At 36.2% G+C, this 24,434-nt stretch overlaps 1 protein-coding gene across 2 annotated transcripts in view; it reads right to left on the bottom strand.

Moving 5' to 3' along the window:
• The window catches only part of LOC122357276 (Kv channel-interacting protein 1-like), a 43,165-nt gene extending 18,731 nt beyond the window's left edge, over positions 1 to 24,434 (bottom strand). Inside the window, exon 1 of one of the 2 annotated variants that reach the window (XM_043256588.1) lies at positions 23,892 to 24,434. In XM_043256588.1, coding sequence (XP_043112523.1) covers positions 23,892 to 23,979 — 88 coding nt within the window. In that variant the 5' untranslated portion in view covers positions 23,980 to 24,434. Of the gene's footprint in view, positions 1 to 14,455; positions 14,834 to 23,891 lie in introns of those variants that run through there. The other variant, XM_043256590.1, reaches the window with a different exon arrangement.

The raw sequence follows: 24,434 nt of genomic DNA, 5'->3' as shown, positions 1-24,434 counted from the left end.
ATAACACCAAGAAGGACCAACTACATCAAACAGGAGTAACTGTGGAAGCAAGAGGAAGCTGTCTGAAAGGAATGTCTGAGAGCTAATCCGGATTGTGTTCAAAAAAACATAAAACCACAGCTGCCCAACTCATTGTAGAATTAAATGTGCACCTCAACTCTCTGCTTCCACCAAAAGTGTCCGTCAGGAGATCCACAGGGTAAGGCTGCTATAGCCAAACCTTTGGTCACTCGTGCCAATGCCAAACATGACTTTCAATGGGGCCAGCAGTGAAAATCTTGAGCTATTGTATTGTTCTCTGATGAGTACACCTTTAATGTCTTTTTCAACATCCAAGAGAGTTACGTTGTGGAGAAGCCCCAAAGAAGCGTACCACCAAGACTGTTGCATGCCCAGAGTGATGGTTTGGGCTACAATATCATGGCATTCCCTAGGTCCAATACTTGTGCTAGATGGGCACGTCACTGCCAAGGACAACCAAACCATTCTGGAGGACCATGTGCACCCAGTGGTTCAAGTATCAGGATTATAATGCATCAGTACACACAGAAAGACTGGTGACAGAGTGGTTTGATGAACAGGAAAGTGAAGTTGAACATGACCCCCATGGCCTGCACAGTCACCAGATCTAAATATTATTGAGCCACTTTGGGGTGTGCGTGTCAGGAAATGTTTTCCTCCACCAGCATCATGTAGTGACCTGGCAACTATTCTGCAAGAAGCATAGCTCATGGCCACTGTGCAGGACTTGTATCTGTCAGTCCCAAGACAAACTGATGCAGTATTGGCTGCAAAAGGAAGCCCTACTGAATTATTGTGGTCTAAAACCAGACATTTTAGTTTCATTGAAGGAGGGGGTTCTTCAGGTAGGCCAGGCTCTGTGGAAACAGAAACAGGTTTGTGAAAGGGTTTGAGTAGTGACATGTGAAATGTGGGATGGGTCCTGTATTGATGTGGAAGCTGGAGTTTGTAGGTGACTGGATTAATCTGTTCTAGGATGGTGAAGTGGCCAACAAATCGTTGGTAAGCAGGTGTCTCAGCTCTCCTACGATTCACCTGGGTCTTCTGCCTGTGCACTGCCCTCTAGAGATGATGGTGAGCCTCATCTCAGACTTTCTCGCTCTCCAGCTTGAACATCAGATGACTCGCCGGACAATGGAAAAAGGGGAGGCTGGAAACAGAGTACGCACTGGAGAGGAGTGAGATCCGTGAAAGATTGACGCCAAGAGTTTTGTGCATACTCGGCCCAGCCTAGGAGCTGGTTCCAGCAGTCCTGGTGGCCATGGCAGAAGGTACAAGGGAATCAACCAACTTCCTGGATCTTTCTTTGAGTCTGGTCCTTGGACTTAGTCATAAAGCTGTCTTCTACTCATCACATTCCAGAATTCGGATCAAACTGTAGACGCTGGGGAGGAAAACGGCTGCTAAGCACAATTGTTCAAGGGCACTGGGACGAGGGGAGGTACAATGCCCAGTAGTCAATGCATGGCCGCAAGCCTCCGTCCTTCTTGGTCACGAAAAAGAAGCTCGGAGGAGCAGGGGAGCATTTCTTTGATATACTCCTCCACGGCCTTACAAATAGCCTCACAAATAGTAACTGAGTTAGTAACTTAGTTACATTATTATAAAAATAACTTAATAATTACCAGGGGAAGTAACTATTCCATTACTTAAAAAAAGCAAATATGTAAAATAACTTTGATGTCCCCAATATTAAATATGTTAAACTAATTAAATGGACAGTAAATATAATAAATTATTATTATAAAACATTGTACACTAGTCTACACAATTTTTATGTCTCTGTGGGACTGAAATTCAATATTATTACAATTTATTATCAACTCTCTATGGACACCTTGGCAATAAAACCGTCAAAGTAATTTTTTATTATAATATTATTTTGAAAAGATGACAGAACTTTAGTAATTAGAATAAACATGACTGCATATGTGTCATGTTGACTGAGCTTAGGACTGGTGGTGGTGTTTATGATAATGTTTGTAATTTAGTGTTAGTATAAAAATGCAAAAAAATGAAAAAAAGTAATGATAAAGCTACTATGAATTCTACTAATAAAAATATAAACGCACTAGGACTAAAGAGCTGCTGGATTCATGAATATAACTCAAGTTCGCTCAAATTGATTTGCTGAAATCAGAACAGAGACGACAATAGGTGAGCGCCAGCCAATGAGATTGTTTTTGGCGCATTAGTTCCGTCCATTACCAGAGAAACCGGCAGATCTTAAAATCAGACGAAATTCAAAGGTATCCCGTATACATATAGCGCGTCAATTCTGCATAGTAAGACTCTCGCTTTCTTTGTGTGTGTGAAACAAAGCTACAGCGACCCGTGTGCCTTCACACTAGTTCACGGTACGTCACACTGCACATCCATTTAGATGAACTGAAAAATAAAATGATAGGCCTATTAATATTAACTTCCTATAATTTATAGCAATGCCACATTTTAATGGTAACAGCGTTGTAACAGTAATTAGATACTTGTTACTTGAAAAAATAACGCCATTAGTAACGCTGTTTATTTATAACGCCATTAATTCAATCACTGTCAATAAGTGACCGACTCTGTTAGAAATCTTATAATGGGCCGTATTTGGATCTTCCAACAGTACAATAATCCAAAAACAGCACAAAAATGGGTCACTGAGCACAAAGCCAAGCTTGCTATGGCCTTTCCAGTCCTCTGACCTGAACCCTGTAGAAAATGATTGAGGTGAACTGAAGAGAAGAAGCACCATCATGGAGCTGGGAATCTAAAGGGTCTGGAGTGATTCTGGATGATCTCTGGTCTCTGGTCACATTTTTGCTAATTCCTTAAATAAAAGATCAAAAAGACTGACAATGCAAATGTATTTTTCAAATCCTTCTTTGATCATATCTTTGACAATGACTGCATGTCAGATACTTAAATATACTTAATATGCAGACAGCAAGGAGATACCAGATGTGTTTTCTTATGATTGATAACATGTTGAGGAAACATCTAACATCAACGTCAACGTAAATGTCAGGAGCAGCACCTTCCCGCTGATTCATTAGCATTCCAAGGACTTGAAATGACACCATTATTAATTATTAACGAACGGTCATAATCACCCATAGCTGCTCTTGAATCATCATGAGGTCAAAGCACAGGACTAATAAAGATTATAAACACATTACATTATATCTGTTTAACATCACAAGTCTGAACCCAAGCACGGTGAGGAAGAAGGTTATCGGGATATGTTCAAATAACACTGTTAATCAATGCATACCACTTCATATACTATTCTTAAATATGACTGTGCAGTATATCGTGCACAGTATGCAGTGAGCAGCTCACGGCGGTCAGATTATATTCGCAGGAGATGAGATTTCGTTCAGGAGACTTACACACTTCTGAGATTTCAGAGGATCAATTACATAAGGGTTAATGCAGTCGGTCAGTCGTTAAAATAAACCCTGATAAGGTGATCCGCTAACAACCAGCTCATTACACAGACACGGATCAGGAAACATTTTGACCGTTTCTGACCACACGAGCAGCAGGAATCTGGCAATTATACCGCATTTCTCACCAGCATATCACACCTCTTTTCTTCACTCCACACACTCTCATACCGCAGTAACAGCAAAGACTTATAAAGCTGCTTAATATATTGTCATTTTCAGAGTAAAATAACAATTAGCCACTTTTCCAGATCACTGGTCTGCTGATGAAAAAAAAAAATATATATATATATATTTGTGCAAGCTTTGCTGTTTACTTAAAAATAAATAAATAAATAACAATCATTTTAATGAATTAATAATAATTAATTAACTAACATAATTTTACCAATTAAATTTAATCTAATTAAAACAAAAATAGTTAAGCTGGACATTCATTCAAATAATTGTAATAATTTTATTACAATTTATTTTTTATTCAATTTGGATTAAATAAAATATATTCATTCAGATTTTTGTAAATAAATCAAACAAATGAAATATTGAAATATAGTCTAAATTTATTATTTTCTTAGCGGCCCTTGTACATTGCTGTAAGACAACCCAAACTTCAATCAATTCAATTAGTATTTAGTAAAAATATAATAATAATTAACTTCTAAATTATACAGTTTCTCTTTATTGTTGAAACATAATAATAAAGGCCATATTTGTGCAAGCTTTACTATTTACTCAGAATAAATAAATAGTTTAAATGACGTATTTACATAAAATGAATTCAAATTCAAGTAAAAAAAAAAAAAAAAAAAAAAAAAAATATATATATATATATATATATATATATATATATATATATATATATATATATATATATAAATTAATAATAAAAAAACATTCAACCAATTTTAATGAATTTAAACAAATATAAGTATATATAAGTATTCGAAATTTGAAATATTGAGTCTATATTATTTTATAGAGAAAAAATCTGGAATGATACAAGAAACATGAAACTAGCACAGCTACAAAGGAAATCTGTTGACTGGAAAAACAAATATTTAACCACAGAATCAACCAGTGAGAATAAAGAATTCCCAGAGAAGCGTATAATAAGCCTATTTAATAATTTACAAAGTCATAAGCTCCAGTTAATGTGGAGTGTTAATAAACGAGATGGATTTCCAAGGGATGGTCGTTCACGAGGCTTTACGCAACATGATCCATCAACTGAGAGCTGAAGTTACACGAAAAGGTCTCTCGTTTTCAAAAGGATTCAAAACTTCAAATGAATAAATCTGAATAAAACACTTCCACTGCAGAAAGAAATAATGATTTAGATTTTAATAAATCATGCCTTGCTGTAATCAGGATTCAGATAGGATGACAGCTGTGAGACGCTGCTTCTCCCCGTCTGTCTGTCTGAGGTTTCTCTCCTCCTCTTACACTCACAGAAACAGAAAGAAATGTGTTTTCCTCCAGACATGCCATGAGTGTTTGATGTTTTACACCCAGCAGCGGTTTAATAAAGACTGAAACGGAGATGGAAATGGAAGATGAGACATGAGAGAGAGAGAGAGAGAGAGAGAGAGAGAGAGAGGAATGGCCCCAATAATGTCCCGTCTTCCCGGTGGAAGGGGAATTGGCTACAGAGGGATATTCCAAGGACGCTGACAGAAGGGATGAGAAAAGGCGGGACGTGTTTTGATCGAAGGGTTGTTGATGTCAGTCAAACAGATTGAAGGAAACATTGCATGTCGGGGAACATGAATATAAATGTTGCTCGTTCACGTGTGTCTGTGACAGCAGCTGAGGTATTGGCTCTGACGTGCCTTAAAGAGACAGTTCACACGAAAAAGAAAACCAAATCGCCCTCGTGTCGTTCCATATCGATAAAAAAGATCATTTAGAAGAGCTAAATTTTATTATTTCATTTCAGTGGACTACATCTAGAAGCTGTTTTTCCCAGCGAGAACAAAAACTGTTATAGCGGTCAAACATATAATCAGAAGTCGTGTGTGTCACGGTGTGGTTTAGAGGGAAGGAGCACTCGACGAGAATATAAAGTTAATGATTTTAATCATGCACGCATAAAGGAATAATACCTCGGGCAGGTAGGCAGATAAACTAAAGCACGTAAAACATGGAGGAGATCGGACACACGGAGCTGAAACACACAGGGAATAAATACACAAGTAATTGACTAAATTAACAAGACACAGCTGAAGACAATGATACAATTAACAGGAACGGGTGGTAGGGCACACAGAGCACATGACACGAGACAAAAACAACACGTGTGTGACAGTGTGTGTGTGTGTGTGTGTGTGTGTACACCGTAAAAAATAAATGTTTTCTAGATTAATCACATCCAATATAAAAGGTTTTGTTTGCATAATCGAGTGTTCTGTGTATATTTATTATGTATAAATACATACACACACAGTATATATCTGGAATATACCTTATAATGTATATTATAAATACATATATTTAATAAATATAACATTTTTCTAAAAAATATACATTTTACGCCAACAATAACTTTTATTGTGTATGCCAATTAATAATATATGTGTGTGTGTGTGTGTGTGTGTGTATATATATATACACACACACATATACACTTTATCATGTATATTTATACCTGCATATATTTTACTAGATATTTTACAGTGAACGTTTAATGATAGTTCAAAACAATTCTGAATCGATTTATTGAAAACAGCACCAAATTATGAACGATTCACTGCAACGAATCGCATTTCAAATACAGTCCTGCTAAATTTTACTGTATTAGTCAGTATTTTGACAAATGCTGCCAAAAACTTGATTCCCACAATGAAACACATCTAGACACATCTAGAGCATGTGGAAATAAATAAATAAATATTAGGGCTGGACAATATATCGCATCTGAGCTGTTCGTTCATTAGCGGTAAGGTGAACGTGATATTAAGTAGATTGTCAGTGAAGTATGGCTCTGTGTTTTAACTGCCGCTCCATCTGAAATCTTTTAACTACGTGCAGATTTATCCTAATACTATAGACTTCCATCATTTTATACAAAAGTACATTAATGAGGTAAAGAAACAAATAATTTCAGGTAAATGTCTGCAAAAATTACTGTAGTTTTTGCAAGAGTATTGTCTTAACTAAATAATTGCCAAGATGTGGCGTGTCAGAGCTGTGGTTGAGTGCTAGAGCGCACACATGTGGATGAAGGGTATGTACAGTAAGGAATAATTGACCAAGCGCTGTTGAATTATTGAAAATTAAGGTACACCTGTAGTGCTCATGCTCTTTCAGCATGCACATTTTTACCTACATGTACAAGATCATGTGTGTTGATCAAAGCTTTTTTAGGATTTCGTCCATAACATGCTTGCGCAAAAATACCTAATTACACTGACTGTAAATAATTAATGATTTAAAAGTAAACTTACTGCCAGCTTTGAAGGGTATTTACAGTAATGTAATTGATAATCAATAAAAAGTTATGATAAAGTTATGATAATCAAGTCAATTTAGTCTCATTCAAAATTAAATACATTTTATTTTTTAAATATTGAATTATATAGAAATTGTAATAATAATAATAATAATAATAATAATAGTAATATACATTTTATAATATTTTTATTCATTTAATTAGTAGTGTTTTAATAGTAATGTTAATAGTAGTACTAATATTATTAAATGTGTTGTTGTAATTATTATTATTATTATCATTATGTTTAAATGAATTAAGATTGCTGTTAATAAAAACAATGCATTCAACATTTATAAAGTGAAAAATCTTTTTAAATAATAATAATAAATTAAATATTATATGTAAATGTATTGATCTTGTTTTTCTTATTAACATCAATTGTTACATTAACATTTTATATTATTAGTCATTTAAATGTTTATTTATTTTTCATTAATGAACAAGACAACAAAGCAACAATTACTTTTAAAAATAAATATTATATGTAATAATTACTACTGAATTTAAATGTACTGGTTTTTTATTAACAGGTATTTTTATTAATTTACATAATAATAATAATAACAACAACAACACATTTAATAATACACTATTAATTACAAATATTAACAGCATCCATTCATGCATTCAATTAACCATTAATTCACCACAAAACAGTTCAAAAAAAGTTTTCTTGTAAAAAAAAAAAAAAAAACAAAACAGAAAAAGGATAAATTTTAGTCATTAAACTCAGGTGAATTGAGTTTTAATCTGGTTCGAGAAATTAATCACTTCTTTCTCTCTCTCTGCTCCCACTGCTAATAAAAGTGCCAAATGGCTGACATTAAAATTTAATAAAAAGCAGAACGTCTGAATTTTTTTCATGACTCTACTAATAAAGAACTAAGGGCAGTCTAACTACTCTGATCTGCTTGGCGTCTCGCTCTGCTCATACTGACATATTACAAATAACAATTAGCCCGTGATATTCATTTTCCACAGCTGAAGGCACACAGCGCTGGCTGCCAGCCACATCAGCCTGATGCCAACATCTCACATCTCATCCTGATTCACTGCTCCTCTGCTGTGGCCATGTCCTCCATGGAAATACAGCAGATTCCTGCATTTTTTTTCCATTCCAGTACCAGAGTAAATTCACATGGTGATCTGTATAGTAGACTGTTTAACAAAAAAAAGTAAGTTAAAAACAAAACATGGCCTTACGATACTCATTTAATTTTATTTGTATCAAAATGTGATGTTTTATTTAATGTTGCTTGCTGTTCAGGTGTAATTATTTGTAAAATTACTACCAACTACAAGTTAATACACTAAATATAAGTTAATGACGTTTGCATTTTAAAGCAGGTTTACAGATAATAACATAATCATATAAAATAATACTAAAATTAATAATAATAATTACTGCTGTCAAATGATAATCGCAGCCCAAATAAGTGTACTGTTTATTTTTTTATGCACATATAAATGCACACAAACAAATGTATTTAAGAAAACATTTGTTATATTTATATATTAAATATGTGTGTGTGTATATGTGTGTGTGTGTGTGTATATATATATATATATATATATATATATATATATATATATATATATATATATAAATATAAATACATATATATAGCTACAGTAATATATACTGTATATAAGTGTATTTATATATATACACATTCACACATATGTGAACAAAAACTTATTTTGGGTGTGATTAAATGTGATTAATCCTTTGACAGCATCAATAATAATACAATTAATACAAATATAACATTTAAAAATAAATATTTTGTTATTTAAATTTTTTATTGTTTTTAGTTATTTTATTATCATCATTATATTTTAAATATTATTACTAATAATTATTACTAATAATAAAATACATTTTGCACCTAGAAAAAGTCTTAGATCTTTGAGTTCAGCTCACGAAAAATGGGGGCAACAACAAAAGTGTTGCGTTCGTAATTTTGCTCAATGGGCCGAAGTGAACTTCCGTTCTGTGTCTGTTTATCGCCTCCGGCTGCAAACGCAGCTAATGATGAGTAATGAAGTTGGCCTCGGGATATTGTGCTGTGGGATGTTTCCCATACATTTATTCACTTGTGGCGACATGCCACGGTATCAAAACTGACCGATTTTACAAAAGGCATTGTTGAATAAACATGAGCACGTAATGCATGTTTAAAAATCCAACCGAGGCGTATTTCTGAAGGAAGACTGTCTTTAGAAAATGATGTTTTCGCGTCCTCCTGCACGTAAGGCAGCGTTTGTTAGCTCAGAGCTGCTTTTCCTTCATTTCTCACGCTTAAAGCACCTCCTGCTGGCAGAGAATGAATTTGCATTGTTAATAAATCCGTCTGATTTACGCAGAAGACGCATTTTGCTCTTTATCAAATAATAATAATAATAATCCACTCTAGAAGGACTTAGCTGTTGTTGTTATCTATTGGGATGTCTAATGGAAGTGAAGTTAGGGCCAAAAAAGCATGCGTTTGTTCATGTTGTTGTCGATGAAACCATCTAAATATAAAATATCATGTCAGTCTTTTCAGTTATTTGCCATTTCTTTGAAATTGTCTGTGAACTTCGTCATAGAAATAGCTAGTAAAGTAAATCCTACATCGACTTTTTTCGGTGCGCATATCAAAATGACATATCACCACAGCACTTTTGTGTTGCGAAGCTGATTTATAGGTTTAAAGCCCCTAAAGCGCCGATATTAATGTGGTACGAGGTGACATTTGTATTGTTGCGAGGCAGAGAAACAGAAAAGCATGACAAAGGAAGCGGATGCGTAGTTCTGTCTCCGTCTCATCACCCACTGTTTTCATTCACCGCCTTTCATTTTTTCTTGGTAACCTGACCTGATTTTCCTCCCTCTCTCGGTGGAGGTCTCAGTGAAGAGCCGCAAGTCTTTATGTAATGAATGAATCATCTGTAATGTCTGCCGTTTCAGGGCCATTTAAACTCATACAGCTGGAAGACTCTGAGAGAGAGAGAGACATTGAGAAAATTCAAAGACATTTAATCTGCCCACAACCTGTTTGTTCAACAGCCCATAAAACAGCCGCGTGATAAACACACCTCCCGTGTATGTTTTTCAGACGCGCTCAGTATCTCTGGACAGAGACATACAGAAACACGGGCTGTTTTCCACAGCATCACGTTTTTAAGTGATACGTTTTCAAATGCTCTCCGAACTTAATCTACAGAGTACAACCGAGTCATTCGTAGACTGATTGCTAAAAAAACTTGGGTTTGAGCAGCACCGCACAGCAACACCAATAACCATCAAGCGTCAACCAATCGCGAGAGAGAGAGAGAGAGAGAGAGAGAGAGAGAGAGAGAGAGAGAGAGAGAGAGAGAGAGAGAGAGAGAGAGAGAGAGAGAGAGAGAGAGAGAGAGAGAGAGAGAGAGAGAGAGAGAGAGAGAGAGAGAGAGAGAGAGAGAGAGAGAGAGAGAGAGAGAGAGAGAGAGAGAGAGAGAGAGAGCTGCACCAATACAAACCAATATTTAAAATCTGCAGAAAAATTACGGTTTAGCATTAAACGACTTTACAATAGTACAATATTATTATATTTTAAATATATTCTAAATATGGAAAATCTCCATTAAACGAATACCAAAAGAAGCTGTAACACAGAGGTCAAACACATTTTTACATGACATTTAAAGGCAAACCAGTAAATAGTTAAAGGGGTCAAATGATTATTTTGCGCATTTGGTGTAATGCAATGTGTTTATGTGGTTTAAGGTTCAAAAACAGCTATCCAGCGTGTTGTGATTGGCCGAATACCTCATGCGTTTGGCGGAAGTGTGGTAAAACATCTACATTTGAGCGGTGTTTGAAAATAAAGCCACTCTGTGATGTAGAAAAGTGGGGGCGTGTTTAAACGAGCCGCTTTAGGAGGGCCTGGACAAGTTGTAACTTTTATAAAGAATATCTCTTTGGTTTTGAGACTTCGGTTTTTGCAACTTTCGGCATCTTATCTATGGACTAACAGCTTTTAACACTCCTCAGAGAAATCACATCATATGTAAACCTTTTTAATTGTATATATTTCCAGTGGTCAGAGACTTTTTTTTAAAGAAGAATACCTGAACAACAAATAATGCTGATAAATAGAAATGTAACTCTTTTCTAAAACCAGGCCAACCACGCAATTCCCGTAGAATAACTCTGTGGAAACCGTATGTTCTGTAAATGTTATATAAGCGTCCATAGATATTAGTGATAAACCTCACAGGTCATACGGCTCTCGCAGCATCGTATTGCTTCATGCGAGCACGTTCACGGGGGAAGGGGGGTGTGATTCACAACAGATGTTTTTTTTGGAGGTAGCTTATTTCTAATTAGCGAAGGTCAAACGTTCATTTCTGCGATTCTTTTCAAAACACGTAAATGTGGCATTTTGTAATAAAGTTCTCTGCCAACTGTTATCTTACTTGCCGGAATTAGTTTTTACTTTCATTTAGCGTTTGGCAGGTGTTCATTTTGGCCTTTGGGCGTCTATTTCAGACACAGATTGTCTGATGCGTTGAGATGAGGCTTTCAGAGCAGGTGTTTAGCTCCGCTGGGAGTGGAAATACACCAAAAATATTAAAAAGTCAAGACAAAAAAACATATTAAACATCATGTGCTACAGTGTTATTATCAGATTTTTCTCCACTACAGCCATTTTTAACCACTGACATTGATGTTATGTCCACACCACCAACAGTAACCGATTACTTCAGTACTTTTAATTATATTATATAACATTTTAAAACGTACCGATTATGTGATTATATATTATTCATACAACAACTATTAATAATGAATCATTTACATTTTTTCATGCGTTTATAATAAGTCATCAATGCATTATTCTATTATGTATTTTTATTTAAGACAACATGCATCGAACATGCGTGTCCAACATCTGAAATATTTCATATTAATTTCTATTCTTGTGAACAGAGGTATAACTCAAAATTCACCGCTTCACAAAAAAGCAGTGGTGCCAAGTATAATATTCTTGTTATTCTAGCAAAATGAAATATTAAGAAATATTCTATTCCTTTGTGGTTTAATTATAGACGCATCAGAGGGTTAAAGCAAACGCTGCTAAGTGGCTTTGTCTGTGCGAATTGAAGATAAGAAGTAGCCCACACACACACACACACACACACACACACACATAGCAGCTCAGTGAAATACTTCCACTTTATTTAAAGGAATGTGAACAAACGGAGCCAATCTCCCATGAAGCCTTAGGCCAAAAGTGCTTCATTAGCATGACTTACACAGACAGATAGTAATCTAGAATTTATTTATTCATGAAAGCTAATTCGGCCATTAGTTATTAGTAGAGCAGACCTGTAATCCCACAGCACAGACCTCTGTGTGTCTGGATACCGATACAAAAGCACAGCAGCTAGTGATCTGAATGCTAATGTGGCCCTCTTTTACTCGCCGCTAGTTAACACACGAATCATTTTATATATAAGCTAAGAGGCTACACCTGAAACCTTCAGGACATATAGATGCGATTGGGTCACGGTGAAGACTGACTTCATACAGACGTTGTTCAATCCAATTCAGTCTGCTATTGTAGAATTTAAAAGGTCACTGGCGATTGTGGTTTTCATTCCCGAACTCTGACATGAGTGCAGCAGACGTTTATATCAGAAGAAAACAAGGTTCAACACAAACATTACATTTAACCTTTCTAGGATGCATTCTTTAACCTTTTAGCTTCATTATTTACTACGTTCAAGCTCTGATGAATGTATATGGTTTTCCATCAGGAGACATGCTTGTTTTCTTATTTTCTATCCCTATTTCCAATTTTATAATGATATTTTCTATCTCATTTGTTGTTACTGACAACATAAAGTGCATTAAACGTTATGTAACATCAAAGTTTCCCAATCTAGGGTATATAAAATTAACTGCAGGGGGTTTGTGAGTTTAATAAAAAAGCTAATATTTAATTAAATCATAAGAATTTTAAATATAACATCAAATAAAACACTCACTCAAAAAAGGAATTGGTTTACTTGTTAACCTGCGTGTTAGTTAGTTAGTTAGAACATTCTCTCATTAATAAAAACCCTCCATAGACAGCAACGCAACTGAAATTATCCAGAAGACGTAACACGGGGGAGAAGAATGGTTGAATAAATTAGAAGTTATTCTCGTAGCGTCGAAAAGTGGAGTTGAATTTTCATTTCGGGGTGAACTAACCCTTTAACCAACGTTAGAGAAACATGCGAATGTGATAATTATCAAAATACTACGAAAAGCCTTCAGCAACCTGACAAATGCACGTATATAAGCAATAGCTAATTTCGAAAGGAACATTTAAAAGCAGAAAGAGTCAATAAATTAAGAATAATGTATTGCAATTGTATGGAATCATGTAATAGCTGTAATCATAACTGTAGTCTGATTAGGAGTATAATCTATTTAGAAGCACTTCATTTTTGTAATCTGATCATGTAATCCAGATTGTAATCAGTTCCTTCCCAGCTCTGTGTATCTCTATGAATACCACTGACCCGACCCTAAATCCAGCCGTCACACATACATAACATATTTTTAGATTTTTATAAAGCCACACACAGAGAAGCCGATTTAATGCTAGAGTGAATACCATAACCTTTTATAGACTGCCAGCTCATTGTGTATTTACACAACGTCTCGTCCGGGAACATTGAGAGAAAGAGGGAAGAGAGAGAGAGAGAGATCTATGAGTGAACACTCAGTCACGCACAGATAGGCTTTGCCATTGTTTTACCTGAGGAAACGCAAACCAACTCCTTCCAACCAAAACACATAAAACCATTTCATTCAGATTTTTTTTTAAAGATTAATGCACTTGGTGTAGTACGGAAACTTCACATTCTAGAGTACATCATTAAACCAGTGACATTCAAACAGCATGCGATTATGACAAATGCTTATTATTGTTGAGCATCGCTCTGATCTAATTTGAACAAAACTGTAAAAAAAATATTTTTCAAAGTTGCAAGTAAAACATTATTGAAATATTATACAAGAAAATGCCATTTCATTCTTTCTTCTTCAAATTAGCATCCATTTCAGTGAGTACCTTGCTGTTTCTTTTTGATGAAACGTGAAATTTGCCAACCCTCTCTAAGTGCAAATTGTTTAGAAACGATGTTTTTCTGTGATATTTGTGATCAAGAGGTTGTTATACGCTGCATAAAAGTCGGGAGGCGAAATGCACATGGAAAGCAAAACCTGAGTCATATCCACAGACCAGAAGATCACAGAGACGCTTTTCACTGCAGACAATAAACAACCACCTAGCAACCACCCTGAACACCCTGGCAACATCACAGGAACATGTTTAGCCAAAAAACCAAAAACACTCAGCAACCCTTTAGCAGTGCAAGTTCTCCCAGTGCTAAAAAAATAAAACAGAAAAAACAATTTTCTCCAGAAAACAAATAAAATAAAATCTAGCTGTTTCAGTCATAAAACACAGAGAGATGCTCTTACCTGTGTGATAGTTCACCTGTTTGCTCTGCATGGAGAACGTTCCCATGACGAGACCCATAACTGCCGCTACACACCTGTAGCATGAGACGGCGGCGCGCTCAGATGAGAGCGAAACGTGTGTTTGTTGACGTCTTGTTCAGCTGTGTGTGTCTGCACTTAAATTGTAGATCCTTCCCCTCTCTATCCTCCTTCATCAATGCATATTAATCTTTCTCTCTTTCTGTCCAAATCTCTCTCTCTCTCTCTTTCTCTCTCTCTCTCGTCCTCCCACCCTGGAGACAAATATAAAGAGAGCGAGAGAGAGTTAATGCCAAAGAGGAAGAGGACGACAACCAGGGAATGAGAAAAACCTCAGGAGACAGAAACACTCTGGCAGAGGAATAAAGAACAGAGGAAGGGAGCGAGTGATCCTGGTGTGTGTGTGTGTGTGTGTGTGTGTGTGTGTGTGTCGTCATCTGAAAGCAGAAACGGCAGCCCAACCTTCCAGACAAAAGTGAAAACACTTCAGAAAATCCATCTTTCATTATCCGCTCATTTCACAGGGCTCAACACGGAGCTTTTCCAGCTACTGTTGTGTAAGGCAAGAACAGCGCAGGTGAAAAGGGTAAAAATGACAACCGGTATTTGATTGAATAATCACAGTGCATTGAGATAATTGGATCGCATTATGAAACGGCACGTGAAATGGTATGTTCAAATATGCAGATTGTCGTATTAAATATGCATAGAGAAATTTGTTCTGGTTTATACGAAGGGCATCTTTTTTTACTCTAAAAACCAGAAAATAACATTAATAGCCTGAAGAAAAGGAATAACGGGTTCTATAAATCAGATGTGCGACCAAGCACTTATACATAGGTATTATGTACAACATACCTAATTAAATTAGGGGAAAAACTCATTTTGAGAAATTAGATGCAAATTAAAAGATGCATTATAGAATCTACTGATGCAAATAGATAAAGACTGTAGTAAGATAAACACTGTAGGTTATTGCAGATGTTTACTTTTGAGTAGTATTAAAGACAACATGTTATGAAAAGCCAAATATCCCAAAATCTCAGAATTGAACAGTGCATGAATAAAACTATTCGCCTGCGGTTTCTTGCCTTAGTTGCCTAAAAGCTGCAGAAAAAGGTACCCAGAAGAACTTATTGATTTTTCTGAATACTGCTTTTTTAAATTAAAGTGGATTTTTGAAAGCCAAAAACTTTCTGGCATTCGTTCCAGTATGTATATGCTATTATAGTATTGAATGTTTTTATTTTGCTCAGTTGTTTATACTTACCCTTTATATTTATACTTATTATACTTTATTTCAGTTATAGAACATTTCTCATTTTTAAGTTAAACTTATTTATTCAATATTTATATATAAATGAACAAACTGTCTCATAAAGCTTGAAATACTTTTAAAAATACTTTTCAAACACACTGCATAAAGCACTATGCAAATAGTCATAACTTGACAAACATATGGAAGAACTTTATGTAGAACTATTGTTAAAGGTACATTTTCATGAAAATCCAACTTGTTCTGTGTTATAACTCCGGTGCATCCACCAACCAGGAAAACTGCGTTCAGAAACATGAGAATATAGTTTGTTATACTAATATAGAACAAAACATATGATTTCAGCACAATACACAGGATCATCAATGCCAAAAACATGTTTTGTAACAGAGTATTTGAAGAATGAGTTGTAAAGGTGCATCCCAATCCTGGAAAAGGGGCGGGGAGCAGCAGCTCATTTGCATTTAAAGAGACATGCACAAAAACAGTAAGTTTCTGCTTCCACTCAAACTTCAAAATGATATAATAAATGGTCTGTAGGGTATTTTGAGATGAAACTTCACATTTACATTTCAGGAACACCTGAGATATGCATTTACATATTGTATAAAGAAGCATAACAGGCCTCCTTTTAAAATGGGTAGATATTGCAGCATGAATTTCTGTCTGTTTAAAGCAATAAGACTTCAACGTGCCTCAAACAAAACCAATCAAATCTCGGGACTTGATCTCGTTCCTCAAAAATCCTGTTTGTACAGTAGCTGTCTGGACTGAAACCTTGTAAACACAACATCGAGACCGACATCTCTGACACTGAGGCCATTTTGTGCAATGTGCATCAAGCGATACGTGAACGATCTGTCTGAGGCCGAGACAAAACAATATGAACAAAGCATGAAAAAGATTGATTGTTTTTCTGACTGAAGAAAACTGAGCTCAACTTAAAAAGACGACAAACTCCGAGCAGAAACCAACTCTCTGCTGTCTGCAGATCATCAACAGACCGTGGATAGAATAGTTAGAAATTAAAGAAAATTATACGCTTAACAGCAACTCGTCTGCTACGGAGAGCTCTATATATCCTTTAAATAAAGAATAATTAGTGGTGTTTAAAAAAAACACGACTGTAGCTATTGCTTCTCCTCGGGCTCAGTGATTTAGACAAACAACAACACAAAATATTAAACTGTGTTTCAACCTCACGTGCCTTGAGATGAGGTGCGTTATTACTTTCCTAAAGCATATAATATTTTCTCTTGCATGCAACGGTGAGTTGAAGAATCCGGCAATTTGTGCATATTTTAGGAGGTAGCTACTTCGTACAAATTAGTACGACCTCGCTTGTACAAATTCACATTAAGCATAATTTTTTTGCGTTTTACAAGTTGCCAATTCATATGAATTTATGAATACAAATACACCTAACCCCGCCCCTAAACTCACCCATCACTGGGGTTTAAAGCATACAAATTAGCCACTTTGTAAACTACATACTGTGTTGAAAGAATTATATTCATGACAATACAATACAGTTTTTTATGAGTATAGAAGAGGCTTTACAATCATCTGTCGGACACATGCTATGAACATCTTCTGGACTGAGGCAGATATGAGCTTTATTCTATGCCCTATAATATATATTTAATTCAAAATGAATCATTGATATTTCGGAAATGAATGTTTCAGAGGGACACAGTCTATCCTGAGGGCTGTGTGTGTGTGTGTGTGTGTGTGTGTGTGTGTCTTGTCAAACTAGGCTATGAATGTACCACGCAACTTCACAAAACAACACATTCTCGCACAAAATGCACCTACAAATAGCACTATAGAGAGTTTGTGAAAACTGTTCACACTCAGATCAATTATTTAGAAGTGAAATATATGAACAAATATATGATTCACGAACAAATGTTTGTTCGTGAATCATAAAGTTGTTTTTGGGACAAAACTGCCGTGTGATTCACAAACAAATGACTCAATCGTACTAGACGGTTATTAGCGAAGGAAAGCATTGCAGAGCAAATCACCGAAGTCTGCTTCACTTGAAAATACTCACGAGCCAATTTGATTTTTTTTAGTAGATGAAAACGATTCAGAGCAATTAGAACATTAGAACCGCACGTGCATGTCGAGATCTGGAAAGTATCTGCTGTGGACAAACATATGCGTTTTACATTCATTCTAATTCAGGAGCATCTTACAGGTATCCAGTAGACGTCTGTTTGACATTTGGCAGGAAACACAAAAAATATGTCTTGCAGTGATGATATTTATTTTACAGTTTTGCAACTGCTTTTGATCGCTTAATTAGAAGCACCACAAAACGACTCGTGTCATGTTATTATAGGGACTACTGAACAGATATTTCAAAATAGTTTTTAAAATGCAAATTGTATAAAATAAAAATAATCACTTGCATTTTTTTTTCATTTCAAGTTTGCCCTATCAGGCAATGAAAAGTTCTTCACACGCTTGTAGTTTTCATCATCACTTAAACGCTTGGGCCAAATGCAAGTAATACATCACATAAGTAGTCAAGTGGTCAAGTGTAAAGACAGCAAGTGTGGGTATTTGGACAAGGCATCTATCTAGATCCCCTGAGAGGAAACCATAACCCCTCCCTGACAGCAAATTTTAATTAATCACATTAATGATGACAAATTACCGTTTCAATTTCAAAGACAAGCACTCCCTGCAGGCCAGAGATAAAAGATGTACAACAGCCTTTTAAATCCGACTCTGAATACAAATATCCTCCTGTCTCTTTAGAAAAATGCTTTTGAACTATGATTTTAAAAAATAATATTTAATTTGGCATCTCAATGGCGGTGCACTCGGCATAATCTGCATCCTAACCCAAAAAATAAATAGATTAAATACAGTTGCATGCCCGGCGATCCCTCCCCCAGTCTTTTATGATTGCTAGATGAGTATTTCAAAAGATGACGCCAACAAAATTCGACATTTGAGAGTTCAGCATCTCAAATGTCAAAGGAAAATACAGATGAACTGCAAAAAAACATGTTTTAATAGTACTGTACATCAATACAGGTCTACAGAAAAACAGGAATGCCAAAAAAAAGTCTTATTAACATGTCTTGTCAAACACATGTCATGTTTAATTATCCTGTCACTGAAAATAAAGACGTACTTTTTCGCCTTCTAGTGTTTAAAAGCGAGCATCACAAAGAGCTGAAACATGCTCTCCGCTGCCACCCAGCGGCGGACTCACGAACTACAGGCTGAGAGTTCAACGCCAACAACACACGACGTTATCAACGTGAAAATAACACGGTGTTTACATGCAAATCTCAAAAAGACGCATGTTCAACTAAATAACACGACTATATATATGCATATGAGCGCGTGTGTGTGTATGTGTGCACCTGGTATTTATCACGTTACGAAGACCAAATGTCCCCACAAGGATAGGAATACCAGTAAATGTTGACCTTGTGGGGACATTTTTAGATCCCCATGAAGAAACAAGGTACTGGATTTATTTATTTTTTACAATCTAAAAATATTAGTAGTTTCCTGTAAGGGGTAGGTTTAGGTGCAGGACAATAACACATACAATCCGTATAGTATAAAAATCATTACACCTATGGAGAGTCCCCATAAAACATGGAAACACTAAGTGTGTGTGTGTGTTTGCAGCTGTTATACAAATCTTTTCATTAATCTCATTAATACTTCATCTTACATTTCAAATTATTCTACAATTCTTTATCTATAAATTCAATTGGACTATAATTATGTGATTGTTATTATTCATATGTTATCAAATGAAATCATTTACAGTTGAAAAAACTTTTTTTTCATATATATATATATATATATATATATATATATATATATATATATATATATATATATATATATATATATATATATATATATACAACAAAGAAGAAAATGTGGAAATTATACTCTTTCAACAGAATTAAAACGGCAGTAGATGCCAGTAGTGAGCTCTTAATGAGTGAATCATTGACTCGTTCATTCAAGCGATTCGTTTAAACTGCAGCTTCGTCGGTTGTTTAAGCATGGGCTAATGACGAACTGATTCGACCGATTCGTTCAAAATATCGAATCATTCAGCAATGAATAGGTTGTTTGCGATAAGATGCGCTGTGGCTTAATATTATTGTACTTGCTTTTGTTGAGCTAATAAACAGTCGTAATAGTGAAAGGTTGTGTGAGGTTGATTAACTGTATTGTAAATATAAAACTTTCCACTTTTTACCTCAGCATGCCGTCTTTCGTTTTGATTCCACCTTCATATCTTCAACGGATGCATCAAATACTGTATTTCATGTGTGGCGCAATACTTGCGCTTTGGCGTTTGTATAGTTAATTTTGGTAATTTATGTTTTAATCAGATTACTTTATGTTTAAATAGGCGTTTATGAGTCATTAATGTCGGGCCCTTAATTATGTTATTTATTTATTTTAATCAGCATTGCTCCGTGTCATTCCGCTGTAAATTGTTGTCTGTATACGATTGCTGCATGTATCCAGCAGATGGCGCTGTAACCTAGAAATATTATTTCATTTGCGCGTAATCAGCCTCCTGCTGCGTTTACAGGCAGCCAAAGTGAGTTCAAGCCGCGAGTTTAAAGGTAAGATAATAGAGTGTAAGTAATGCGTGATTGCAGGCTTTCCTGCTGACTGCTTCAACACACACATTAAACCAGATCCGTGCTGGCAAACCCGTTCACGACGGAGCCCGGAGCACTTCATCAAACACACAATGCATGCAAAACCGCGGAGAACGAATTTCATGCTTCGGAGAGACTGAAATTGAAAGCGAAATTGATAGAAGTGAATACGGTGCGCGCGGGAACGTTCACCTGCGGCAGGTGAAGATGATGAGAGCTTCTCCGTGCGGCGGGAACGGAACACGCTGGGCCGGGAATCATTAAAACCAGCGGGAGAACCGAGTTCAGCCGCAGAGCTGGGGAGGATATAGAAGCGGGTTCGAGGGTCTACATCTTTCAGGCGTAATCAGAGAAATGCGTTTTTACTGACGCCCACAAAAATGCCATTAATATTACTAACATGTAACGTGGAATTTATTTAAAGGAACTTACCCTATAATATATATGCAGTCTATCTATGTTTCTAGAGAGAGAGGTTGCTGTGACCTTTGTCATGGTTAAGTTAGTATTTATTTCAGTATGTTTGCTTTCTATAAATATAGAACACACACACACACACACACACACACACACACACACACACACACACACACACACACAGAGAGAGAGACAGACAGAGCTGTCAGTTTTACTATTAGCTGGGTCTGGATGATTTCTGCCATTGCCAGAATATCCCTTGAGGTTAGTGCACTTAAAAGGCAACAATGCAAACACAGCTTCACACACTTTCGATGCCAGGAAGGGAAATCACACCACAAACACACACAAACGCATATGCTGCAAAAGCCAGAGGCGTGATATGTGTGCATCCCTGCAGGGATGGATGTATCACACACACACACACACACACACACACACACACACACACACACACACTAATACTGGACTGTGTCTGCTTCGGCTCAGTGCTCCACAGGGAGATCTGTGTACCATCTGAATCTGAGGAAATCACATTACTCCAGAGTCATCCAGTGTAAGTGTGTGTGTGTGTTTAATGCAGCATTCATGTCCTGAAGCCACACGAACAAATGCATTCTACATAATATGCAATGACAAAGGTAGAGAATGGAAATGACTTAGTGAACGTATGTACAGTATGTGTACAGCACATGGTCACACGTCTCATTAGACGCCGAAGACTTTGCCTGCACAGACTTTGACTGTGCGTATGTACACAGAAACAGCCTTCGGTAAGGGAATGTACATTTTTGGTTTTTCACATGCATATGCTTGCATGCATTTCCACAGGAAGGAAAAATCACAAGCGAGATCATCAATGAAGAGCATCTGAAGTCTCCCGATGTTTCTCTCGAGAAAACGATCCCAGTAATCCCTCCTGTAGAGTTTCAAAAGAGGTCTTAACATCTCAAACTCATTAGCCCATTGCAGTCGAAGGTCAGAGAGCACACTATGAACTCATCAAATGATCTCAGCTATCCACATTCATTTATAGCCCAATACTCTCACTCAATATAGACTCATTTTATGAAGCTTCAGTGAATCTAAAGAGCTCCGTTATGTTTCTTGAGTTCTAAAAGGGCAATACCTGGGGCATCCGATTTTATTGTTACATTTAACAAGATTGATAAATGCTTTAGAAGTATTTTTCTTTGCTTTCTTTTTTTATTGAAGTATTTATTTTTGTCAGCACGAAGAAGCTGCCCCGGATCATTTATATAGCCTTTTCACACAGCAGCTGGAATAATTAAATGTCAAAAAATAATTTTGAGGGCGGATTGAAATTAAGGTTAATTATATTCCAGTTTTAAATGTGTTTCTGATTACAGATAGTCTGGGATTTGTAGTTTGCTTTCCGGTTTAAAATAATTTCCTAATATGAAATTCAAATGATGTGACAATTAGAGATTATACAGTACATAAATTGAAATATACACACCAATACACGCTCTACTTATAGCCACACAATTCTGATGTTATTAACATTAATTTGTGAATAAAATATAATAATATTTGAGGGTTTGATGTGATATGTGCTAACCGATCTTCAGATTGAATCACCATCCGTAGAGCGATTTATTGATAATGTTTTTTCTCAGTTATTCAGATCAAAGCGTGGCAGACTTGTTACTTGTTTAGATGACGATATATGACGTTATAACACAGATGGCGACAAAGAGGCAAAACTTATCGAGTACCGCTTTAAGAAAATGGAACTTTATTATAAAATGTTACTATTTGATGCCTTTGGTTTCCATTTTTGCAATGTTTTAACCCATGATGTGTGTGTGTGTGAGTGTGAGTGAGTGTGTGTGTGTGTGTGTGTGTGTGTGTGTGTGTGTGTGTGTGTGAGTGTGAGTGTGTGTGTGTGTGTGTGTGTGAGTGTGAGTGTGAGTGTGTGTGTGTGTACAGAGACTGTATTTTGTGTTTTCCTTTAGATCTGTTTGATTTACTGTCTGAATTTACTGCCAATTGCCAAAGCAGTAAAGCTTTCACACTATAGCACACTATGACACACACCGGCGCGCGCACACACACACACACACACACACACAGACCACTGAAGGTGTGATCGCTCCCCGTAGGTCTTTGCTCACGTATAAAACACACAGTCTGCTTTTGTAAACAACACCATTACCTCTATTTTTCCCTCATGACACCAACTGTGAGCGTCATGGCTCAGAAGCACATATAAAAATAGTCTGTTTTTTCAGCAAACAGGCATTATAACTACACCGTGAATAAACGTGAACGTAAATATGACAGGCGTGGGTTTATCAGATGCCCTGCGTAATCTCTATGCACCTCATATATCTACATTCAAAGAAATCAATAGCCTTAAGGCCTTTTTTTTATGATGGGCTTTTCACTGGAGCTGCCACTGATGGTCTTTGGAGTTCTTGCAGAAAGTAATAGTTCTCTATAAGCTTTGTAAAGGTGCTTTTTGGAGGTTCTGCGGATGAACCCATCTGTGTGATGAGCCGAGGAACAAAAGGTGCCGCTGTAATCCTTTTATTTTAACACCGAGAATGTTTAGAAGTACTGTTTTTGTCGCACTCTCAATATTAATGATCTTTGATTTTTAGGAACATACTAAAAATCTTCGGTCAGAATTTGCTGGTAGATTTTTTTCTGAAAAATCCAAAGAAATGACAAGCAATGTATTGAATAAGCATGAAAGTTTCGAAGCAGCAAGTAGTAATAGTATAATAGTATTTTCTTGTCAAACATTCATTTTACAGCTCTCTTGTGCTGAATTACAATCGTTGATTAATTCATGTATCCAATGGAATTTTAGGATAAAAGTTGATGCTTAAAATCATAAGAGCTTTATTATTTCTCAAGTTATGCATGATCAACGTTACTTTGAGATTTACTTTGAATCTATTAAATTGTATTAATAACTACAAAGAAATGTCAAGCAGCTAAATTGAATATAAAATTTTGAAGAAGAAAGACTAAGGTAGTATTCTGTAGTTATTATAGGCCCTTCACGTTAATTATGTACACAGTTTCATACCTTTAATGAGTGTTCCCGTCACCAGTTTGCTCACAGAAAGAGCAAACTTCACTAAGCCATGTTTGCAGCGCCTGGCACAGCCGGACATCCTAAAAGTGCCTCTGGAGTTGGCAAACCAGTTCAGTATTCAGCTCAACAACAGATCGGACCGTCAAGGAACAGAGTAAAATCGGACCATCGGGAAGAAGAACCAAAATCCAGGACCTTAGAGAATCACCTGCAAGTGAACAAAAGTTACATCCACAAACTCAAATGAAAGGAAGCTGCGGATGAGAAAAGTGTTTGATGGCTTTCTACAGGGTGAAATCCTGTTCCTTCTCCGGAGGGCTCAGTTTCCGCTCAGATAAAGGATGCACAGAAATCGATGAAGGAGCAGGTGAGCGAAACGCTGTGAAGAGACTCCATATATGTCCAACTTTCGAAAAAAGGGAACTTTGTGTCCTCGCTTCTCCAAAGAAAAAGTGCAAGGAGGACAGAAGAGAAGAGAATTAATAATTAAAGAAGGTCAGAGTTCCTCTGATGAAGAGTGATGATCAGCTGCAA

This window comes from Puntigrus tetrazona, chromosome 14 (genome assembly GCF_018831695.1).
Source record: "Puntigrus tetrazona isolate hp1 chromosome 14, ASM1883169v1, whole genome shotgun sequence".
Classification (NCBI taxonomy): domain Eukaryota; kingdom Metazoa; phylum Chordata; class Actinopteri; order Cypriniformes; family Cyprinidae; genus Puntigrus; species Puntigrus tetrazona.
Note: the sequence above shows the minus strand (reverse complement) of the source record. Positions and strands in the feature narration are given on the sequence as shown.